The sequence below is a fragment of the Crotalus tigris genome, unplaced genomic scaffold (assembly GCF_016545835.1).
Source record: "Crotalus tigris isolate CLP2741 ecotype Arizona unplaced genomic scaffold, ASM1654583v1 scf7180000019068.10715455, whole genome shotgun sequence".
NCBI lineage: Eukaryota > Metazoa > Chordata > Lepidosauria > Squamata > Viperidae > Crotalus > Crotalus tigris.
This window is the reverse complement of record NW_024097358.1, coordinates 844911-863576: the sequence shown is the minus strand read 5'-3', so window position 1 is coordinate 863576 and position 18666 is coordinate 844911. Positions and strand designations below refer to the sequence as shown.

Here is an 18666-nt window from a genome sequence, read left to right as displayed (position 1 = left end):
GCGTTTTCGTCTCCGGGTCTTTAATCATTTTATGAGAGGAGAATTAATAAGCAAAGGGCTGCAAGGGATTCCTGGAATAGTTTAAAGGAGGAGGGGAGACGACGCGGCGATTCTACTTTCTCTCTTGCAAAGAAAGTCGGAAGTCCTCTGGTTTCTTTAGGTATTTGTCTCTCTCTTTTTCCGTTGCGCTTTCTTTGCGCTCTTTCTTTGCGCTCTTTCCTTTCCTTTCTTTTTTCCCTTATTAGATTTGTTTGTTTTTTGACTTAGGGAGATAAAGGTTTAATTCCCCAAGTAGAGGCGCTCGCTCTTCCTTTAAATCCCAGGCGTCTGCTCCTCCCGCCCCAGCAAACTCGTTTCTAACGCCCTGCCCATCCGTGCCAGTTCCGCCGCCCACTCCCTGCGTGGGACTGGCTGGTATGCTGCCCGGCCTCGCCTTCCTGGGCTATGCCAGCCAATCGTGAAGAAAGCAAGCGAGGAGCTTGACCAGTTGAGGCCAGCTCGAACAGGCAAGCAGGAAGGAAAGGGTGCTGCCGGAATCCAGGTCAGCAAAGGAATGGGGGAAGGACCTTGGGCTGCTGGGGAGGGGGAGAGAGAGAGGAGGAGGAAGGGGAAAAGTTATAGGGGGGGGGGGCTTCGTCCGAGAAGAGGCTGAGATCGGGCCCCGATTGATCTTGGGGGAGGTCTCCTGTCTCAGGGGACTTTGCCCGGAGGGAGGAACCACAAGGCTTTAGAGAGGAGAAGAGAAATGGAAGGGTCACTTGGAGAGTCTAATAATGGGGTTTCTCAATCTTGGCCATTCTGAGAAGTGGGGATTCCCAACTTCCAGAGTTCCCAGCCAGCATGCTTTGGAGGAGCAAGGGTTGCTTTTCAATCTTGGCAACCTTAAGACGGTGTGGGCTTCAGCTGGTAGAATTCTCCCCCCAGCTGGGGTGCTGGAAACTCTTTCCACCAGGTTGGACTACAAAGTCTGTCTTTGGGAAAGGTAACGTGGTTATGAAGGGAGAAGCTCTTGGACCTGCTTGGAGAGCAGGGAAGTGCTAGCTTGAACAGTTTAGGGAAGAACTTGGAAGACAATCCTGGGAAGTTTTGTTTAAAAACAAAAAGAGAGACTTAGTTGTGGTAGTTTTCTTAAAACTAGGAAAATGTCCCAGGGTGTGTGGTCTGTCCTACAGACCATATTACTAAAGTCCATTTTATACTCTTCCTGACACGCACAAATACTGTGTGAAGAACCTGCAGCCACAAATGCTACCATGTCGCACTGCCCAATATTTCATCCTACTGAGGTGGGTGGCTCAGCGCTAGATTTCCACCCATGTTGGACTAGATCAGGAGAGGGCAAAACTCTGCCTCCTTTTATGACTTGTGGACTTCAACTCCCAGCATGGCTGGCTCAGGAATTCTGGGAGTTGAAGTCCACAGGTCATAAAGGGGCCACAGTTGCCCAGCCCTGGATTAGATGGAGTTTAACTAGGAAGGTTGTAGTAAGCCCAGTCGCACCAAGGCAGCAAATCTTTTGGCTCAAGTGTTTCTACTTGCTGGTCATCCATCGATTCGTGACTAAACATTTTGACGTCACCCTCTGTGGAAGGAAAGTGGGCAGGGTGACAGATCTTTGGATTGCTCATTTCCAAATCAGATTAGCAGAATCTGAAGCTCGGGAATGAGGACAATGGGAAGGAGATCACATGTTGATGACGAAAACTTGCCCTTAAGACCTTTGATGTCTTAAGAAGGGATACACAAATCATAAACGCAGAAACTGGTCACTTTTCCATATGAGAATTACCAAAGAGATGTGTTAAAGCTTTGGAGAATTGAACAAGAAGGTACAAAGAAAAAAATGGAAAGAAATCCAGTTCTAGGATATGATTGGAAGGAATTAAAGATCAAAACTCTTGAAATTAAAAGGAAGGAAGATAAAGTTGGATGGTTGAATCAATCTGTTTGATTTGACCTTAAAATAGATGTGTTGAGATTTCTGGTAACTGTTAATGGACGCTTACCAAACAATGAAGACTTGAATGATTTATGTATAGATAAGAGATATGGGAAAAAGAAATCATTTGTTGTATTTTAAGAGAAGATGATAAGTTACTAACATTGTTTATACTTGATAAACAATGATACCTGATTTTATTATCTTCAAATACATAGTTTAGTTTTAACAAGATTTGCAGATTAAAAAGGACAAAAATTGCAGATTAAAAAGACAGCACTGACTGAATTTTGGAATTTTATAATATTATATATAGCTTAATATAACTTGAGGGTCATTATAAACTGTTCATGAAGTATGTATGACACAGAATCCCAACAGGTCAAACACTGTATGATTAAATGAATAGCAAATGCATTAATGGAGATACAACGTGGAAATTTCAGTGGAAGTCTGCTAAATTCACAATGAACATTTGGAGGAAAAAAATTGTCATTGGTGTATTACTTAATTGTTAAGGCTGGCTAAGGAATCCATGGAGGTGAGTCTAAGATTATCTTAAAGTCACCAAGGTTGAGAAAACTTAATATGATACTGCCTTGAAGGCTCAGCAAAAGCTTCCTAATATGAACAGCTACAATGAATATATATATATATATATATATATATAAAACAAACTAAAAGCCTACTTTTGCAACAAAGTGCAATTTTTTTCTCCATTCTTGGAAATCCAAGATTGCCTTAAAGTTCATCTCTCCACCTCTGGATGGCATCAGATTAGCACCTTCCCAGCATTTATATCTAAGGGATGAAGCTAATAAGACAAAAAGCTAATAAGAAAAATATGCCAAGGGACATGAACATTAAACATGAAAAAGGAACTTGTTTCTTTAGGACAACAGGCCCAAGATTAGGACATTATCTCATGGTGCAGCATTTCAACATGAATGATCTACCTTCTCGTGTCGGAGTTGTTGCCTCAAGACTTGACTTGCTCAACCCGTCCTTAAGTTTACTTGCTTGCTTGATGAATAATGCTCTCCCTTTTGCCTTGCAGAGATTGCTGCAACATGAGACTATATGAAAGGCTCATCAGGCCCTTCCAAGCTCCATCCGCTGTCCAAAACCTCTCAGGTGCTCAAGTGTTTTTGTTCAGAAGCAGCAGACAATCCGATTCGGAGGACTCGTCAGAAGAGGAATTCAACGCCATGGAATTACGTGCAAGGGGGAAAGATCCCCAACCTTCCAGTTCTTCCAAGAAAAGAGTTGGGGACGTGCAGCTTCTAGAACGGGTTGTTAAGGAGGACGACAACCTCAACAAGCTGGCTCTGCAGTATGGATGCAAAGTAAGAAGGGGCTTCTTTTGAGGAATGCAGTTGCTCTCGTTTCTACCGACTGGATTGATAAAGCATTTTGTTTCAAGCTAATCTTGTTTACAAAATTAACTGCTAGTTCAGGATGGTTTAAAGACTAGGAAGGACAATCTGGTTTTTCCAGTTGAGAGGTTACTCCCTGATGCCAGCTTTGACATATCCAGGTGAATTAGGAGATTCCATGCTTGCTTTCAGTCCTTTAATGATTAAACTATTCATTAGACTATTTTTGCTGATCTAAGAATATTGTGCAACTTGAAAATCAAGGCTGGTTTTATTTATTTTATTTATATGGTGCCTTTATTATTTTGATAACTCAAGGCAGTTGACATCCCTAATACGCCTGTCTCCTCCTCTTTTCTCCTGTGAAGGAGTGGGACTAAGATTAAACTGTGAATTTAATTTGATCTTAGAGTAGAAGAAGCTTGCTTAAAAGAACTTGAATCAGGGCCTGGTCTACTTCACAGTTAATGGGTCTCCATGGGTTTTGCATAGATTTCCTCCCCCAGGGATTAATTTGGACCTGAAAGTTGTGTTGTATTATTGAATTTTTATAAATGATTACAGAAAGGGTTTTTTTTGCTAATAGTTTGCATGATTTGTTTGGGAAGTTTTATGCAACATATCATTTCTTTATGAAATAGCCTGTCTTGGGGGGGGGGGAAGAATGAGAATGAACCTTTGGTAGGGACCTCTGTTCCTGATTCTGGATCCTAACAATGTGTGATATTAGCCTCCTTGTAGTTCTGATTAGGCAATATTATTGACTTCCTCAACCGGGAGAGTTCAGATGCAAGGGGACTATAATATTTCATGTTGGGTAGAAATACTGTAAGGTGTTAACACTCAAAAGACATGAAAATAAGAATCGGAGAAGGCTGTGCTGGACTGTATTTTATTCTGGTATTCTAACTGCACTTAACTAAGGTTTGATCAAGGCTGTTTTGAATGTGTGTAACTAAACATTTTAACAAATGTGGAAGTTTGGTGCAAGACACTCCATTCTTGGCTCTACAAGAGGAACATTTAGAAGCCATGTTTGAGCTTTACACTAAATTAGTACGAGACAATCTTCATGCAATTAGTAGAGCATATCAACTGAATTAGTAGTGAAAACCAAGCTATTTTTGTAAAAAAAAAAAATAACAACACTTGAAACTGTCATATGATTCAAAGTTAAGATTAAGCCTGATTTGTCCAGAGTAACACCCAAAAATTCTTGCTTTCTTCCAGGCCATAAGAGAGATGTTTCCTCAATATTTTTTTTTTTTTTTAATGTCTGAATGAACACTTTGCTAAATGCAACCAATGTGATTATTTAACTGGCAGGAATTAGGAGTATCAGTGTTGAACTGGAGTTGTACCGAGTTCTGTCTGGTGCTGAATCCTAGAATTGTTATTATCAATGTCATTAAAGAAGCTTGTTGAAAAAAATACCAAGAATAATAGAGCTAATTTATAAACAAGTTTCCTAAACAAAATCCTAGGATTATCTCTGGGTTTAGCTGCCAACAGCTGCTGATACAAGATTAACAAAATGTAACCCTTGACTTACACGAAAGGGTATTGCTAGTTTTTCATTAAATGTACACGAAATGTTAATTCTTTTGCAGTAATTAGATGGCATGGCTTAACCCTAACCATCTCTTTTTCGGTCTTTTGTTACGATTGACTGAATTCTCGAATACTGTCCAATTTGAAAAGGCAGTTCCAATGTGTTACAAGGTAAAAGTATACAGAAACACAGCGACGTCCACTTCAGAGGGCTAGAAACTTTCAGTGATTAGAGCTGAACCCCTTTGGATTCTCGAGTGGGCCTTGCAATGAGTTATCTAAATATCAAAAATGGTGTCCAAGGAATGGAGAAGGATCGAGAGACAAAGTGTGGTACAGTCCAGAAGGTCCTGATACTGATTAATTCTTCTGTAGAAAGCCTTCCTTTTTTTTTTTTATAGCAACACCTGCTGTCTGGAACAATCTCCATCCTGAGTGTTGACTGACTCCCAATTTTGCTAGCCATTTGGAAGTTATTACATACCTGGGTTTTCCAATGGGTTTTCAGGCTGTCACGTTAGACCTGCCTGCCTTTGAATGCTGGATTGTATATCATTTTTATTATTTTTGTTGATTGTTTTAATGCCTTGGTAGCTGGCCAGAGTCACTCGGAAAGGTGGGCGATGCTATAAACTGAGTAAATGAAATGCTTCCTTTTATGAATTTTCCAGGTTGCAGATATCAAACGGGTTAATAACTTTATCCAAGAACAAGACTTTTATGCCCTAAAATCCATCAAGATTCCAGTCAAGGTTCATGGACTACTGACGGAGACCAGCGGCGAGTTGCTGCCTCTTCACACTCCTGCTCTGCTCTCTGAACACTCTGTATCCATAGATCCAGAAAACGGGAGTGGCGACCAGGAACAGCTTGATCAATATTTCAGAGGGATTGACCAAAACATTGAAACAGTGACACAGATGGAAATCCCTTCGCGCGCAGTTCACCACATTGAACCTTCAAACTGGTCCTCTCAGGAGCAGAAAGCAACCTGCACTGGAGCGGATTACGGGATCCAGTGGTGGAAAGCGGTCTTCCTTATGCTCCTGATAGGAATTGGTTTGCCTGTGTTTTATATTGTCTATTTTAAGACCCAGCAACTAGATATGGTACCCAGTGCCTCCAACACGACAGATCCCATTAAAATCTCAGTAAACAGTTCTTTGGTGGGAAGATCAAACTATGCTGGGCGAGGAAGGACTCCCACTGTCCATACTACTAAACAAGCTTTCATCCCTTCAGGGGGGTGACAGCCCCTGGCCTGCTTCCCCTGCCCCAAATGATCTGGAAGTAATGACAGATTCTGGGTTTTTCTCCAAGTATTGCCTCAGTGGAACGCATCTCTGTTGTTTGCGGTTGCTAATGAATTTTGAGTGAAGACCAAGCAGGGGTACAACAGGGCAAAATGAGTCATGGAAGATGATTAGCCAATTGTAAGATTGTTCCCACTGTGTAGGAAGAGCCATTTTTTTAAATATCAAAAAATGAGGACAGATTCCCAACCTACTGCAGCATCCTACAAATGCCCAGGTTTTCCTCACTAGACCTCAACTTCCAAAAAACCCCCTTTTTTAACTTTCCTAATTTCCATTTTCCTTTTACTGATAAAACATATTTCTCAACACTGTGTAATTTTTTCAGTGAAAGCCGTTTGGGTGATATCCCTATTCCTCTTGCAGGATTTTGTGATGCCTGGCCCTTTTGAAGAAATAAGATGCAACCAGATAATCCACCAAAAGCCAGAACATTGCATGTGTTTAACAAATTGTTTAAAAGCCATGTTTGAGGTCTTCAAATTAGGATTTGGGGGCATTGTTTACATACATATATTTATTTTTATTTTGCAAGTGGCCAGTGCGTATCTAGGGTAAACCTTGTGGCCAAGGAAGGTACAAGTCTATTTTGACATTAATCACCCTCAACTGGAGAGTATTTTTTTTTTTTACTTTTAATGTGCATGTTTTAATATTTATGTTATGTTTCTTATTGACCAGCATCCCACTTGTAGGTGACTGGATATATACAGCTAGCCAAAAAACTTCCTCTTAAGCTTTTTGACTGGGATACAGGAAGTCTTTGACTTACAACAGTTCATTTAGTGACCATTCAAAGTTACAACAGCACTGAAAAAGTGTCTTATGACCATTTTTCACTTATGACCGTTCAAGCATTCCCAGTCATTTCTTCCCAATGTTGTCTACCCATGGAAAATAATGGACATGTGTTGCAATGAAAAATGAATAACATTCTACCGGCCGGTTCATGCTGGAATTAAATTCCATAAAGGCTTTAACTCCCTCATTGTTTAAAGAGAGAGGACAATATAAATTAGAGAAGCCAACTTTGTGAGAATTTTATCTTTTATTAAAGATGTTTCTAGTCCTAGTGGTTGTGAAATTCATGAGTAAATAACTGCAACTAAAGGGATCCATGAATATCCTGTAGTAACGTGTTCCATATTTTATACCAGTGATGGTGAACCTTTTAGAGACCAAGTGCCCAAACTGCAACCCCAAACCCACCTATGTATCATTGGGTGCTAGGTGGGCGTGGCCCATTGGGTGGGCGTGGCTGCAGCGGTAACGGCAGACTGGGTGGGACTAAAAAGTTCAATCAATCAATTCCAACTTTGCAAGATATTTTTTTTTCTCGCCACAGGTTGAAATTGATTGACTGATTGAACTTTTTTTTTTTTTGCACATGGCGGCAGAGGCCTAAAGTAAAAAGGTTTTATAAAACCCAGCTGAAGGCCTAGGACTGGGGCAACGGCGCGCGTGCCCACAGAGAGGGCTCTGAGTGCCGCCTCTGGCACCCGTGCCATAGATTCGCCACCACTGTTTTATACCTTGCTTTTCCCCAAGGTCAACAAAAACAAAAAATATAAACCTAACTTGACGTAAATGGGAGCATCCTGAATATGGTAAAACAGAAAGAAGCTTGTCCCTCTTCATTCTTCCTATGCAAAATTGCCCTGTTTATCACCTTGTCCTACATTGCTGTAATTAAAAAAAAATAAAAAGTATTTCCCTCTTCTAAAACTCAAATACTGTAATAAAAAGAAATAAGCCCTCCTGATTTTTGGTTGAAGTAGTTTTAAGGATCTTTGGAATATTTTTGAGTATTTAACCTTATCATCTTTGAGCTATGACTGTTATGTTTTAATAAAGTTGAAGTATTACGTTTACCTGTCAAAGTATGCTTCTATTTTCTGCATGTTCATTTAGGGATCTCAGTAACACGAACTCGCCTTTCCTCTCATATGCATCAGGTTTTAGAAGCAAAAGGAAACGGACACTGAGGCATTTGCAGAGAAAAAGAAAGAAAACATACTTATTTTAAAGACCCCTAGCTATATTCCGAGGGAAGAAGGAAAGCAAAGAACACGGTGGCTGCACGCCATCAAAACTGGCACCAGCCACAGCATAGAACAAAGTAGTGCAAGATGGAAAGATATGGAGAGACCTGACCCACAGAATCGCCAACAGTCGGGACATGACTGAATGGATAACATCATCATCATATTCCAAGGATTTTCAGTTCAGATTTTGTTCAGTTCTGCGAAGATGGATCCTGCTTTTTCGACACATTTCAGTCCAAAGAAAACAGTTTGTTTTCAGATGCCAACGGGACAGTTTAAATGAGGCCTTTCCAAATATTTGTTTTTCATCCTCAGTTGAACAAAGCAAATGGGCCCAGGGTAGATAACTGAATCAGAGGCAGCTGCTAACACCTCACCTGAAGGCTTCCTGGCTTACACATATTATTCTAACCACAGCTTGCTGAATAAACCACAATTTGCATATAGAAGATGCCAAGCCAATTTCAAACAAGTCACGTTACATTTTAGTGTGAACCCAGCCTATGCCAGTTCAGCTATTCTTTCTTGGACTGAACGTAGACAATTCATCTAAGTCGGCTGTAAAAATTGTTTAAAACCAACATGGCATCTAACACTTTCGACTTCTAATTCATTTACCAGAAATGTATTTGTTGGTTAGTTCAAATTTGTGAACTAGTTCAATCAGAAATCCATTGTTCAACAGGGTGTCTCTAAAGGAGGACCCGATTCAAAACAAGTTAGCATGATTCTGACTCTTGGTTGCCCATGAAAATGGGTCATGCTTCAAAAAGGGGAAGTTTTAGTCTGATCGTCTAAGTTGGACTGTAATCAACAGCGCTGAGCCACACCATCACGATCTGCAACAACCTGTGATGATGCAGTTTGACATTTCTGGGGGGTGGGAGGGGGTCAAGTTGGATGTGTTTGATTTAGGCCAGGGGTTTTCAAACTTGGCAACTTGAGGACTTGTGGACTTCAACTCCCAGAATTCCTCTGGGAGTTGAAGTGCACAAGTCTTAAAGTTGCCAAGTTTGAAGACCCCTGATTTAGACAGTCAAAACTCAGCTGGCAGAGAAGAATTTGCCTTGCTTTTTTTCTATAATTTGTTGTTAGTTGCAAAGTCATGTCCGACCCATCGCGACCCCATGGACAACGTTCCTCCAGGCCTTCCTGTCCTCTACCATCTTCTGGAGTCCATTTAAGCTCACGCCTCCTGCTTCAGTGACTCCATCCAGCGACCTCATTCTCTGTCATCCCCTTCTTCTCTTGCCCTCCATCTTTCCCAGCATCAGGCTCTTCTCCAGTGAGTCCTTCTTTCTCATTAGGTGGCCAAAGTACTTGAGTTTCAACTTCAGGATCTGGCCTTCTAAAGAGCAGTCAGGGTTGATCTCCTCTAGGACTGACCGGTTGGATCGCCTTAAGCCTGATGAAGTTGGACAGCTCCACTTTCAAGTTCACACAATACAGCAGGCCCTGGTGATGCGACAATGACTAACAAAAAGATGAATCAAGCTTAGGAAGGACTCAGAAGCAGGGGAAGGTAGAATAACCAAGCATTCTAAATAGGAGTGAGTCTGATATACACAGTAAAAGCCAGTATTTTTACTTTAGTGAATGCAAGATACAAATATTTTACAACAACTTCTAGCATTTTCTTAGCCATTTGATAAAAAGTTCACTAGAATATTTATTGTATAATGAAGAAAAAAACACCACATTCAGGGAAAAAGATTAACTTATTTTTTTTTCCTTAAAGATTCATCTTAAAGATGGCAACAAAGTCCAGCTTGTGCCGCCAGGCGGCTTTAACCGCAAACAGCTTCGTCTGTGAACTGTCGACTACAAACAATTACTAAGTACATATATATTTTTTATTTCTTTTAAAAAAAGCTTTTCTTTTTTAAATATAGCAAAGCAGTGTTTTCTTGCACAACAAAGTGAGGGGGAAAAAATCTCTCTTTTTAAAAGTCTTTCACATTCTAAATTTCAAAATGTTTTTTTTTTCCCCCATGGTTAATCTGGGAGGAGTCCTTTATGTTCCTTATTTACTATATATTTCTTGTGCACACAGTACACTTGCCTATGCATTAATGTCCTATAATAGGTAAAAGGTTTAAAGCATTCTCTACTAGGATTTTTCAGTGCTGTGCAATCCCCAAGAAAAGATGCAGCTGCTTTAAAGAGTTGCATACAGCTGATACATCCGCATCCTCACTCATTCCAAAGCACCTTTCTGGAACTATTCCAAAGTGCTGCACAGCCTTGTTTTTTTAATATACTTTTTAAAAAAAAAAAGAAAAGAAAAAGAAAATGTTACTAATAGGTCTATAATTCTTTGCAACTCCTTTCTAGAAAGATTTGTGTGCTATGCAGTCTTGCTGAAATCATATCATAAATGCATTAAAACTGTTTTACATCATCACCTCCATTGCTTAAACTTATTCATTAGCTTAAAAGGGGGAGTATTCAAATATCCTTATTAAGGGAGGTTGATCACTTTATGAAAGTCATTCTAGGACAGGGGAAGGCAACTTTGGCTCTTTTATGACTTGTGGACTTCAACTACCAGAATTCCTGAGCCAGCATGGCTGAGCTTGGAAATCTCTCCCTTTCCCTCAACATGGCTGGCTCAGGAATTCTGGGAGTTGAAGTCCACAAGTCATAAAAGAGCCAAGGTTGCCTACCCCTGTTCTAGGAGGATTTAGCTCTCTGTCAAGCTGGTAACACCCTAGCAATCTTGGGAAGGGTGGATTGTTCAGTCCTTTCACCAAGGATCTGAGCACACCTAACTTACCTGAAGTCCTTGTTTTCATCAGAGTTTGTACTGAGGATATATTTCAAGCTATAGATCTCCTTAATGGAAATACATTGGCTCAGAAACCACATGTTTCAGAGTGTTGCTAAAATCCTAGAGACGGGGTCTGAGAACCAGGATCAAACCAAAGAACGACTTCAGGCATGCTTTAAGCTGAGGGTTTTGCAAATAACTAGAATACTATTTCAGCATTTCAGAGTAGTTCTTACTCCGGCCAGATCTTCACTGATGTAATACAAATTCGTCTAAGATTCCAAAATTGGCTCTTTGTGCAATGTAGGGGACTACAGGTAGTCTTCGTTTAGTGACAGCCCTGGGCAATGGCCATTTGTAGTTATGACAAGGGTGAAAAAATAACTTTGCGGTAAGTCCTTGCATTTAGGGCCATCACAGGCTTATAAAGCAAAGGAAAGCTGAAGTAGGATCATAAGTACAGTCACATTATCTTCACTTAACGGTGGCCGGTTACAATTACGGTTGCTAAATGAAGATTACCTGAACTATTCAAAAAGAAAATTCAGGTCTGTGAGGCATGTGCAGCTAACTGAAGGGCCCTTTGGATGCCTGACCACTTCCTGCCCCAGAAGTCTTTGCTACGGAATAATTGCACAATTCCTGCTGGAGGGGAGGGTGATGATTCACAAACGCATCGCCCTCTAAAATGTTTTGCATCGCTGCGGCAACGTCAGTGCAAAACTTTATATTTGGTACAAAGGAACAGCAAATGACAGAACAGAAACACCAACTCACTCAAATGCCAAAGTACAGGATGCAGCTATATAACTAACTTAGCATAAACAATCCTACCTGCCGTTGCAACTTTATCAACAAGGTCAAAGGGTATTTCCAAAAAAGGTCTAGAGTTACACTAGTACTAATTGTAAAAAAAAAAAATCACTTTCATTTTCATGGTGTGAAGTTCTTCCACAGGAGGAAACGGAAAGGGAGAGATTCTAGAACAACTTGTTGGGCTGAGAATTAACAGTCTGATTTCCAGAAATGATTCTTTTAAAAAAAAAAAAAAGTTGGGTGGCTTAATGAACAAAGCCCAAGACTTTCTGTTGTATGGATTTTTTAAAAAGACGTATGATGATGTAACTCCTTAAGAGACCTGCATAGGAATAAAGACTATTGAGATACAGTCAGCACAGCCATTTGCATTAAGGCACACAAGAAATGAGACAGTAAATGTGAAATGAAAAAAAAAACTCCCATTTGAATCTGTAGGACTGTCCATGTAACGCCAGGGAAACATGCTCATTTGAAGCATCAGAAGGATCACTGAAGTGGTTATGTTATTCCCACGTGAGGGAGCAATTTTCTGCTCTACCCTAACAAGGTTTGGAGTAGCTAAATTCCAGCGCTTTTAGTTCCCAAAACACTGAGAAATCATCAAAAGAATAGGGGCAACTCCTATTTTTTCCAAACTGAAAAATAACAAGAGGCACTATCCACCACTGGTGTATACAATTATTCATGAGATAGAAGAAACAAGAATAGGTATAGTGTTAAAAAAGGAAATATCTATTTTGTTTAGTTGGAGGAGATTTCCAGCAAGCCATGCCTAAGAGGTTTAGAAGGCTGTAGGTTAAGAAGGAATGCAGGTCAAAACCTTTACCTTAAAACTCAAATTTGTCAGCCTTCCAGAATTCAATTGCATATGTTCCGAAATGCTACCTATTTTAGATATGAAACAGAATCACTATTTCATTTCAAGGAAAAGTCAAAAGAAAGCAGTCAGTGATTTAGTGTCTTATAAAAGACTGGCTCACATTTACAGTAAATCACATATTCAGATATACTATTTATGTGGTTATATATAGCCAGAGGGTTTCTGATCCTCGTAACTGGTTTCTCTACACTTGTCCTGCCAGACTCCAAGCTCAAAGCAGTTTTTTTTTCCACAGAAATTACTGATGTTAAATATGAACTGATCCACAGAAATGAATTGTATTTGAACTGGACTGTAGGATGGTTAGCAATGCTTGCAGATCAACACAGCCATTTTTGCCAACGGGATGACTTTCTTACACGGCAGAAGAGAATCCACTAAAATGAAATAGCTAAAGTGAAGTTTAACTTTTTTTCTATGCTCAACTCTGCAAGATACCGATACATGCACCCGTATTGTACACAAGAAGGCCAAATTTAGACCTGGCATGACGCTGTCTTTAAATCCAAATTAGTGCAAATGAAAGCCACGGAGCAGGCCTTGGCCCCAGAGATTTAAATACTCTTAACGTGTGCTCAGAGATACATGTCGGGTATGTGAACACGCTAGAGGAAACGCCTAAACAGCTGCTCCCTCCATGTGTAAAAGCACTTTCTAAATAACTCACATTAGCAAAATGCTTGTAAAATATATCTTGTCCAAAACATACACAAACCACTTCAAAATCCCTCTTTCTTTTTGCTTCTCTGTGCATGTTTTCATTTCATTACATGAATAGTTCCCTCAACCCCAGAAGAGACATTTGTGAATAATGCCTTTAAAAACCATGTTACAATACCCTTTTCTATTTATGCAGGATGAATTCAATATCGGATTTCTGTAAGAGGGATTAGGGAAGGATTTATCACTTTACTATCTATATACATATATATTTTCATATATATATAAATATTGATATATAGATATATATACACACACACATGCACACACAAATATACACTTATACATATATATATATATATATATATATATATATATATATATATGTGTGTCTTTCTGTGTGTATATATTTATAAAACGTGTAAGGGAAGCTTTACTATACAGCACAAAAAAAAAGAGTACAATTTTAACAAACACATTCGCCACCAGTGAAGGGGATGACCCCTTTTAAAACACCCTTTGAAAAAATCTGAATATTAATTAAATCCAAAAGAAAGTACAGTATATATTGAACAAAATAGTAAATATTAAACAGTGAATACTCTACTAATAAGGACCTCGCCTTTTCTTCTTTTTTTCTTCAAGTTGGCGTCAATCCACAAAAATATACTTTTTAATCTGGTGAAGGTACAGCACATACGTACCTACACCAAAAGGTGATCATATATTTAAGATGCTATGTACACAAAATTTGGCTCAAATTTTAATTTACATAAAGAATATTCATGGCTTATTTTTCCCTAAGGTTCTGCCTGCAATTTTTTTCCTTCCTCCCCTGAAAATAAAAACAATAGACAGTCAAAAATCAAGTTAGAAGTATACTCTACAAATTTAAAAAAAAAGCTACACCATTCAACTTTGGCTTGTATAAATAATTCATACAGAATGTGTTCAAAAGTACATATATAACTTTCTATATAGTCTTCAAGGGACGTATGGTTTTCTTTAATAAAAAATATACACAAGCTAAAATTGGTTCTCTATATTTTAAAAAAGGTAAGATTAACATAAGAAAGCTTTTAAAACATATTCCAATTATAACTTAATATATTAATTCTTTTTCTTTATAGATATCTCATAGGCTAACATCTTCTGAAGATTTCATGCGTATTATTTGTGAGTCTGTCTCGTGGTTTAAAAAAAAAAATCTGATCAGACCCAGCATTGTTTTGCACATGCAAAAACAGGAGTTTGTGTGTGTTTTTTTAAAATAATACCAGCCCTTCTCCATGCATTCTTTGCAAGAGAGACCCATGCTAGACTGGGTTAGAGAGAGGTCATCCTATGTACAGTATTGCTTTTTTTTTTTCCTACTGCTCTGCTGCTACAAAGCATAATTTTAATTACAGGAAACCACACAACTGTTAAAAAACACACAGGAACACTACTAGAGGCAGGCCCTGATGATTCAGCCATCTAATTGGATAGTTTATATATGGGGGAGAATATTTCTTTTGCACAACCAAGTACGAAGTCCAGCGTTAAGTGCCAGGTGGGGCCAAGACCTACCGGGGGGGGGGGCACCTTCTGTTACACTTGTTTAACCCACAGGGCATCCGCAACCATATAAAACGTTGGTGTTAAGTGCCCGGTTTTTCTTTTTGTGTCTTGCTACACATTCACACATATATACGTATACAAAGATATATATATGCATGTATATATATATATAATATATATATATATATATATATATATATATATATATATATATATATATATATATATATACACATATAAATATTTATTTGATGTCCTTATTTATAAATTTAGATATGTCAGGACTGTTCATTGGGGTAACTCAAAAGTGGAAAGCAAGGTAGAGAACGGCACGCTTAGGTTACCCATGTGTCCATTCTCATCCGTTTGACCGTCGGGCTCTCTCGGTCTTCCGAATTGGGAGGTCTTCCCAGCCCGACCGGCGAATGGAAGTCACCCCGGGGATCCTCCCGATCGCTGCCGTCGTAGGAACTGCTAGAGCTGCTGAGACTATCCACAGGAGAGCGACCCATCTCTTGCCGCAACTGTTGAGGAGGAGGTGGTGGCGGTTGCTGCTGAGATGCCTGTTGCTGCGACTGGAAGGTGGAGGGGGTCACCCTTTCTCGAGGTGGTGAGATCGGTTCAGACTTAATGTTAAGATTTTGATTGGTGTTGATGGATAAACTGGAACCTTGGGATAACTGGCTTCCCGTTCTAATTAAAGCCGGGGGAAGGGGGAGGACGAGAGAGAGAGAGAGAGAGAGAGAGAGAGAGAGAGAGAGAGAGAGAGAGAGAGAGAGAGAGAGAAGAAAATCAATAAAATCTTTATTAAAAAAAAATAGAATGCAATGTTTACTTAATTTATATCCCGCCTTCGTTATTTTTTACAAATAATTCCAGGTGACGAACATATCCCACACACCTTCATCCTCTTATTTTCCCCACATCGACAACCCAGTTTAGTCAAGCAAATGGAAAAATGAGAGGGAGGTCTGTCTGTGTGAATGAAATGCACTACAAGTGAAGACCAGGGGCAAATATGCCAACATGGACGAGCCCTCTGCAATCCAGTTGTGTTAGTATTCTCCAAACATTTCAAGCTCTGAGACGTAGTCTTAAAAATTAATTGGTTTGCATGTCATGTTAATCAATTAACATTTATCAGCAGAGTTGGCTGAATACTCTACATCAGGTTGGGTGGACCTATCCCTGAAGCCAAAGGGAATAAATCAGATTATGATTTAGGACAGTGTGGGAAGCTAGTCTTTTGTTCATTCAAAAGTGAGAGGAGTTCTATCAGCAATCAGCCTTTACTGCAACATATTATATCTCATTGTGTTTCTCATGAATATTTCAAATGAATTAGAATGGGAAAAGTGATTGGAAAATTATGTACCTGTGTTTTAATCATTTTGAACAGTCAGTAAATGCTCTGGCAATTTACACACACACACACACACCGTAAATGCCGGCGTATAAGGCAACTTCCGCGAGCGCTGAAATCGGCGCCAAAGACGGGGGTTGTCTTATACGCCGAGTCGTCTTATACGCCGGAAATACTGGTAGTTTCCGGCGTATAAGATGATGTTCTAGGAATGCAGCCCGGCTATAAAGACGGGGGTCATCTTATACGCCGGGTCGCCTTGTACGCCGGCATTTATGGTATATATAATAAGCTGTTCCATTTCTCTTGGTTGTTTTTTGAAATGAAGAGAAAAATACAGGAGAATGACAGGGTAAGAAAGAATACAAGACTTCCTTTGGAATTTTTTTTCTTAAACCTGCAAAAATGCAGGCGTTTTGCAAATTATAAATCAGGCGTTCTTCCCAAGAAAACAACTACGCGCATCCAACTAACTAAAAGCTAGAAAGTAAAATAAATAAATAAATAAAAATGGCACTGAATGGAATCGACCCAAACAGGACCAGAGGTTGTGGGGTTCCCGCTAGGAATAAGACTGCGAATCCAACGAAGCTGCAAGAATTGTCTCCTACTTACACAAGAGAGCTGAGAGCTGCCTGTCCTAGATGATGCTGTTGCCAGGCAGAAACTTGTCCTAATGACAGCATTCCTGGGGAGTTAAACCCCTGCAGGGCTGACAGGTCTGCACTAGTCAAGGAGTAATCTGAAACAGGAGAGATAAATACAAAGGATTTTGAATTAAGCATTTGCGGCAAAGTTTTAAGGTGTTTTTATTCTTATTATTTTCTACACCTCACAGACTGATTGCCAACAGCTAAAACAATTGTGAGGTCCTATTTACTGCTCTTAAGTAGATTAGGTAAATTTGTACTAAAATGCAAGCCAAACTAATTTGTCCCCCGTCTCTAAGGATTAACTCTCAGGTTCATTTTTTTATTTTTTGCTCAAGGAAATTATAGTTCAGTGATGGCAAACCTTTTAGAGATCGAGTGCCCAAACTGCAACCCAAAACCCACTTATGTATCGCCAGGTGTTGGGTGGGTGTGGCCCACTCGGTGGGCACCGCTATAGTGGGCTTGGTAGACTGGGTGGGCGTGGCCACTGGGTGGGTGTGGCTGCAGTAGTCATGGCAGATTGGGTGGGCATGGCTGGGGTGGGCGTGGCCACCTCGATGCTGCTTATGGGGAGGGAAACCTGTGGGAGCCAGGCAGGGTTGGGGGAGATCCAGGGGGTCTCTGGTGGGTGGGATGGTGGGCTCCCCAATGGCGGCTCCAGGCTGGCTGGTCTTGGCAAATTTTTAGAGACCATGTGTGCTGGGGTGATGGCGCGTGCCCACAGAGAGGGCTCCGCATGCCGCCTCTAGCACGCGTGCCATAGGTTCACCACCACTGGTATAGTTACTTGAGATGCTGAAACATGGGAAGCCTATTAAGACTGTCTTTCATTTATGAGCAGAGAGCAGATGTAGAGTCCTTGATACAACTCTTACGCAAGAAATTCAGGTGGGCTCCCGTGAGAAAAACAAGATTATTCCAAATAGTTACCGGGTCCTGTTAATTCCTTTAAGAGCAAACCCAGAGGGATCGTGCTATCCAAAGTTTGCTTATATCTGCACACCATTTTATGAATTGCAAAACAGCCAAGGATTCAAATCTTATTAGAACATTATTTAAAGTATCATTTGATCTGCAATTAAGCCTTCGAAAAACTTCCCAAATAGCTTACAAACTTCAGAAATAACATTAGTGGCTGTTGCTGCTTTCAGAAGGGAGGGAAGGAGGATATGGAGGAAGTGAGAAGGGAAGAGACTGGAATCCAACTCAAAAGAATACCAATTAAGATGCAAACCGTTCAGGAAGCCCATCTGAAGAGGAACGGTAAGTAAATTGAAGAGTACTTAAAAGCTGTTGCCTGATTATTGTTCCAGAAATAATGAAGAATTGATTTCCCCCACCCTCACTTTTGCAGGGTGGGGGCCCTCTGCAGCCTTATGGAACAGATGTCTCCAGGGTTTGATTCAAAAACTTAAATATTAGGTTTTTAAAATCAGGGCTTAAATAGCTGTCCTTCTGATTAATATGCAGGAAGTTATTTCACTTCATGATTGTCACTCCTTTTTCTCTCACATATGGAAGGAGAGGAAGCTGCAAACGCTTTTCAACACTTAATCACTTTCTAATACTGTTCTCTTAATATATCCCTTTGCCTCCTGGGGAAAGATAGGGATAAAAATGGGTTCCTGTGAAAGAGCAATGATTTGTGCTTAAAAGGTTGTTGTTTTTTTCTATCTATTAGTTGATACTGGCTAGACAGTTTTTTCTATGGGCACATAGAGATTTCTGAGCATGTAA

At 39.9% G+C, this 18666-nt stretch overlaps 2 protein-coding genes across 8 annotated transcripts in view; one reads left to right on the top strand and one right to left on the bottom strand.

Moving 5' to 3' along the window:
• The first annotated feature begins 410 nt into the window (after positions 1 to 410).
• On the top strand, positions 411 to 7454 carry LYSMD4 (LysM domain containing 4). The gene is made up of 3 exons (XM_039359088.1): positions 411 to 541; positions 2997 to 3285; positions 5538 to 7454. The coding sequence occupies exons 2-3, from the start codon at positions 3010 to 3012 to the stop codon at positions 6114 to 6116; spliced, it is 855 nt and encodes a 284-aa protein (XP_039215022.1). The 5' UTR covers positions 411 to 541; positions 2997 to 3009; the 3' UTR covers positions 6117 to 7454.
• Positions 7455 to 15137: 7683 nt separating this feature from the next.
• The window catches only part of MEF2A (myocyte enhancer factor 2A), a 58260-nt gene continuing 54731 nt past the window's right edge, over positions 15138 to 18666 (bottom strand). For 5 of the 7 annotated variants that reach the window (XM_039358907.1, XM_039358910.1, XM_039358908.1 and 2 more), the window contains 2 exons: positions 16892 to 17018; positions 15138 to 15606 (listed from right to left, as the gene is read on the bottom strand). In XM_039358907.1, the coding sequence (XP_039214841.1) occupies positions 15249 to 15606; positions 16892 to 17018 (485 nt within the window). In that variant the 3' untranslated portion in view covers positions 15138 to 15248. The remainder of the gene's footprint in view (positions 15607 to 16891; positions 17019 to 18666) is intronic. The other 2 variants (XM_039358909.1, XM_039358913.1) reach the window with 2 other exon arrangements.